At 37.7% G+C, this 5379-nt stretch overlaps 1 protein-coding gene across 1 annotated transcript; it reads right to left on the reverse strand.

Moving 5' to 3' along the window:
* Positions 1-2623: 2623 nt before the first annotated feature.
* Positions 2624-3514, reverse strand: LOC127130769 (uncharacterized). The gene is made up of 2 exons (XM_051059734.1): positions 2897-3514; positions 2624-2656 (listed from the first exon to the last, which is right to left on the reverse strand). Exons 1-2 carry the CDS (start codon positions 3512-3514, stop codon positions 2624-2626), a joined length of 651 nt encoding a protein of 216 aa, XP_050915691.1.
* Positions 3515-5379: the final 1865 nt, after the last annotated feature.

A 5379-nucleotide genomic window follows, 5' to 3' on the forward strand; every position in this document is an offset into this window, starting at 1 on the left:
AGAACAACCCCCAACCAGGAATCTTGCCAAAAATCAAAAGACTCACCATTATCTTGAGTTCCCTATCTTATGTAGCCTTGAGTTCTCCATCACACCTGGAGATACGTAGGAACGAGACCCAAAGTCTTGTTAGGCAATCTAATAAAAACTTAGATTTAGTCCCTATCTTTTTACCCCAATAAAGTAAAAATAAAACCCTTTCTTTTCTTTTTCCTCGCATAATAAGTAGAAGATCGCAAACGATTCACGCTAACACTCATTCGCATAACTAACTAAATGGGTCTCGTTAAGTACAATATGTGAGGGGTTCTAATATCTTTCCCTTACATAATCGACTCTGAACCCGCTCTTGGTTGCGATGACCTTTTTTTTATTTCGTAGATTTTATTGATATTTTTCCGTTCCTTTGGAAAAAATAAAGTTCGGTGGCGACTCTCTTGTTTTTTCGAGCGTGCGATGCGCTCGAGATATTTTTTGCACCGCTACATTATTATTATTATTATTATTATTATTATTACTATAAAATATTAATTATTGCATGTAAAACCCATATATAATATATGTCTAGAATACATATTATACATTGTGTAATACTGGTACTAAAATACATAAGCGCCTAGTGGCAACAGTGTACATATTACATGCCCAAAAAGAAAACGCTACAAGGCACTAAATATAAAAATAGGTGCCCAGAATAAAACTAGGAACTAGATCATTGTAGAATGATCTCCAAAAAAATCTACACAACGGAAATGCCATCCAAAACATCAGATAAGCAAGGACATCACGCTATCTTGTCCTTACCCTTCGTCTGGTCAGAACTACCTGAAAAACAACCAACAACATGGGGTGAGATAATAATCCCAGTGGGTTACCTATCTTATGGATCCACTCGGCTCTAAAGGGTTTTCTAATCAATATCCAACTTAAGTCAACAAGGGAAGGAAGACTTAAGTGATGGGGAAAAGTATCGCAATGTATGGCAACGTGATCTTGAGTTCTCACAACTCAGTAAGTCACTATTCAGATTCACGAAACATCAATCCCTGATCGGACCTACGTCTAGGGCAAGCTCAGTTCATGCATTCTCGTATCGTACGACTTTCCCAGTGGATACCGGGTCCTCTATGAGTCTCAAGCTCAATCCAAGCGACCGTCACCCGTATGGGACTCTAACCCACTTAGGGTATCTTTCACCGTATGGGCCTCTAATCCACTTTGGTGTCCACCTATCCCCCATGCCCTCCATGGTTGGGGCTCAAACCCAATTGAGGCACAAATCATCAGAGTCACATCCCATTGCTTACTCATCTAAGCATCTCAATTAGGGATGTTCACCATCAAAGGTAAAACATTCTAAATACATGATTAATTCCTCAAAACATAACTAGATTCATGTATCACCATGCGACCTCATTCACCAATAACATACAATAACAACTCATGTTCCATACAAAGCGTCTCACTCTCGACTATAGCAACCATCTATTCACAACCCTCACATAGGTGTCGTACGAATAAATGTCGTTTTTCAACGTTATCTAAGTTTTATGTCTAACTTATAGCCTAAAATGATCATTAGGTTAACTCACTTGATTCAACACAAGTATAACATGACAAGTGATTAATAGTTGATACAATACATTTAGGAACATCAAGGAAATGAAATTTGGAGGTTTAGGCATGAGCCAATCGATTGGTTAGGGAGGCCCAATCGATTGGTCTATCTCATGTTTCTATTTCAAAGAATACAAAGGATCAATCGATTGGTGTCTGAGTATCAATCGATTGACAGCTGAACGAAATTCCAGTTTTCAAAGTCAGTATGTTCATGCAATCGATTGCAGTCCTATCCATATCGATTGGTTCCTGCAAAAATTCATTTTCTTCAATACAGAAAGACCATGCAATCGATTGTCACTAAGGGCCAATTTCTTGGGCCCAAACATTTTTCACTTCCTCATAACTCAGAAACTCCATTCAATCGATTGGTCTGGAAAAAAACTCCAGAACCAATCGATTGGTCGCTGCACAAATCAAAACTTCTTCTGTACAACAACATAGTTTTCAACCTGCATAATATTGGTCTCATTTCTAACAACCAATCTCTTATCATAATCATGAAAACACATCAAAAAGATTTTACCACATGTATATCCTTATTCTACCCAACAATCATGAACACAATCAAAGCAACAACCACATCATTATATCACAAAAATCTAACAAATACAAGAAGACATAGAAGCATCATCAGTGAAGATTCACATGATTCATAGAGAAACTCAACATAATATCATCTCTCTTACTATCAATTCCATGGTTTATCCAACCCTAACTTTTAAATCTAAAGTTCTACCTAGAACCCACCTTAGGAATGGAAGAGGAGGTTGAAGAAGATGCTGAGATGAGATGGTGATGATGATTGATTCCAAGTTTTTCTCCTCCTTCTTCGCTCCACTAGCTTGCTTCCTTCTTCTCTCTACTAGCTTTTTTGATACATAGAGAAAAATTGAGTGGTACAAGATTGGTGGGTATAGGATATAAACATGTGGCCACCATTTTCCATTAGGATTATGTGGTTAGAAAATATTAGTAGTAGTAACAAATATCCCAAATGATACTACACGTTAAATATTTGTTCTACTAGAGCAACCTACCAATTATTAGTGTTACCAAAATGTCCCAATTAGCAAAAGGGTTGTCCCAAATAATATTAATTAAGTCAATATGAATTCATTATTTACTCTATTTATCCCAACTGATAACATTTATAGCACATATGAACTCAATTGATCTCAATTAATAGGAATTTGAGTATTTAAGAAAATACGGGGTATTACATCCTCCCCCCCCCCCCCTTAAAATAAAATTCGTCCTCGAATTTAAGTATTACCTGGAAGAGATGAGGGTAAACTTCTCGCATTTTAGACTCTAGTTCCCGGGTAGCATCGCTCGAATGTGATCCATCCCATTGTACCTTAACAAGAGGGATCTCCTTATTTCTCAATACCTTAGTTTCCAGTCCTACAATACAACTTGGTTGAGGTTCGAAGGTTAGGTCTGCTTCTACTTCCACTGAATCTGGGAGAATAGGATGGAGAGAATCTGGAATGAACTTTCGAAGTTGAGATACATGAAAAGCATCATGCATTTCGGATAAATAAGGTGGTAAGGCTAATTTGTATGCTACTTCACCAATCCTTTCTATAATCTGGTATGGTCCTACGTATCTCGAACTTAACTTCCGTGACTTAAACGGTCCCTTCAGTCTCAATCTCGGAGTCACCTTTAGAAATGCATGATCACCTTCATTAAATTCTAATGGTCTTCTTCTGTTATACGCATAGCTCTTTTTGCGATCTTGTGCTTTCTTTATCTTATCACGAACCATCCTTATCTTTTCCGTAGTCTCTTGAATAATCTTCGGTCCTAAGATTCTTTCTTCACCAACGTCTGTCCAACACAAAGGTGTTCTACATTTCCTTCCATACAAGACTTCATAAGGGGCCATCCCGATACTTGCATGGTAACTATTATTGTATGTGAATTCAATCAATGGTAAGAGCTCCTTACAATTTCCCCCACTTTCAAGTACACAAGCTCTTAACGTATCCTCTAGTGTTTGTATCGTCCTCTCAGTCTGACCATCCGTCTGAGGATGATTAGACGTACTTAGACACAACTTCGATCCAATAGCTTGTTGAAATGATCTCTAAAATCTTGAAGTAAACTTTGGATCTCTATCAGACACAATACTAGCTGGGACACCATGCAATCTTACAATTTCTGAAATGAACAACCGTGCAAGATGACTTGCATTATAAGTAGTTTTCACAACCAAGAAGTGTGCGGACTTAGTTAACCGATCCACAATCACCCATATTGAATAATAACCACCTTGGGTCCGAGGTAATCCTACTGCAAAATCCATTGAAATACTATCCCATTTCCAAATTGGAATCTCTAAGGGTCGCAATAAACCACCTGGCTTCTGATGTTCAATCTTTACTTGCTGGCACACTATGCATTCTGACACATACTCTACAATATCCTTTTTCATTTCAGGCCACCAGTAGTCCTTCTTTAAGTCTTGATACATCTTCGATGAACCTGGATGTATGGTAAACGCCCCCTTGTGGGCTTCCTCTAAAACTTTTCTTTTCAGTTCGGCATCATTCGGGAGACAAATCCTTTGATTAAAAAGAACAACTCCATCTGGTGATTGAGTGAAACCTGGTTGAGTTGACATCTCTTGCAATTTCTCATCTATCATTTGTCCTTACTGTATTTCTTCCTTTAGGTTAGAATTAACATTCAAATTTCCCATTATCATACCATTCTGCGTCCAATTAAACTGAAGGTTAAGATCTCGGAACCTTTCCAACAATGTGTATTCTAACATCATCAACTCAACTTTATGCATATCTTTCCAACTTAAGGCATCTGTAACCTTATTCACTTCCCCCGGGTGATACTTTAGCTCAAAATCAAAATCTTTCAAATACTCCATCCACCTCCTCTGCCTCATGTTCAATTCTTTCTGGTCAAATAAGCATTTCAAACTCTTATGGTCACTAAACATCTCAAAGCGTACTCCATACAAGTAATATCGTCACACCTTCAATATAAAAATAATAACAGCTGATTCAAGATCATGAGTTGGATAGTTCTCTTCATGAGTCTTCAACTGACGAGAGGCGTATGCTACAACTTGACCACTCTGCATTAACACCCCTCCTAATCCTTTCTTAGAGGCATCATAAAATACTTCGTAAGACTTACTAGGACCAGGGATGATTAAAACAGGAGTGATTGTTAGTCTTTCCTTCAAACTCATGAAACTCTTTTCACACTTCAAATCCCATTTAAAATAAATTTCCTTTCGGGTAAGCCTAGTCATTGGTAAAGCTAATTGAGAAGATCCTTTTGTAAATCTTCGATAGTAATCTGCCAAACCTAAGAAACTTCTGACTTCAGAAGCATTCTTCGGTCTTTCCCAATTAATAACTGCTTCAACTTTAGATGGATCCACTGATACTCCTCCTTGTGATATGACATGACCAAGAAACCTCACTTCGTTCATCCACAATTCACACTTACTTAACTTAGCAAAAAGTTGCTTCTCTTGTAGTACTGATAGAACAGTCCTTAGATGTTCTCCGTGCTCTTGTGGATTACGAGAATAAATAAGAATGTCATCAATAAAGATCACCACGAACTGATCCAAGTAAGGTTGAAATATCCGATTCATATAGTCCATGAAAATAGTAGGGGCATTCGTCACACCAAAAGGCATTACAAGAAACTCATAATGGCCATATCGGGTTCTGAATGCGGTCTTTGGTACATCTGAATTCTTAACTCTGATTTGATGAT

The sequence above is a fragment of the Lathyrus oleraceus genome, chromosome 3 (assembly GCF_024323335.1).
Source record: "Lathyrus oleraceus cultivar Zhongwan6 chromosome 3, CAAS_Psat_ZW6_1.0, whole genome shotgun sequence".
NCBI classification, from domain to species: Eukaryota; Viridiplantae; Streptophyta; class Magnoliopsida; order Fabales; family Fabaceae; genus Lathyrus; species Lathyrus oleraceus.

Excerpts from the sequence above, each read along its gene's own strand:
- LOC127130769 (XM_051059734.1), bottom strand. The coding sequence starts at position 3,514 with ATGGCCCCTTATGAAGTCTTGTATGGAAGGAAATGTAGAACACCTTTG. Across the intron at positions 2,657-2,896 it reads TTTACCCTCATCTCTTCCAG|GTTGCTCTAGTAGAACAAAT; the intron begins GTAATACTTAAA and ends AATAATTGGTAG.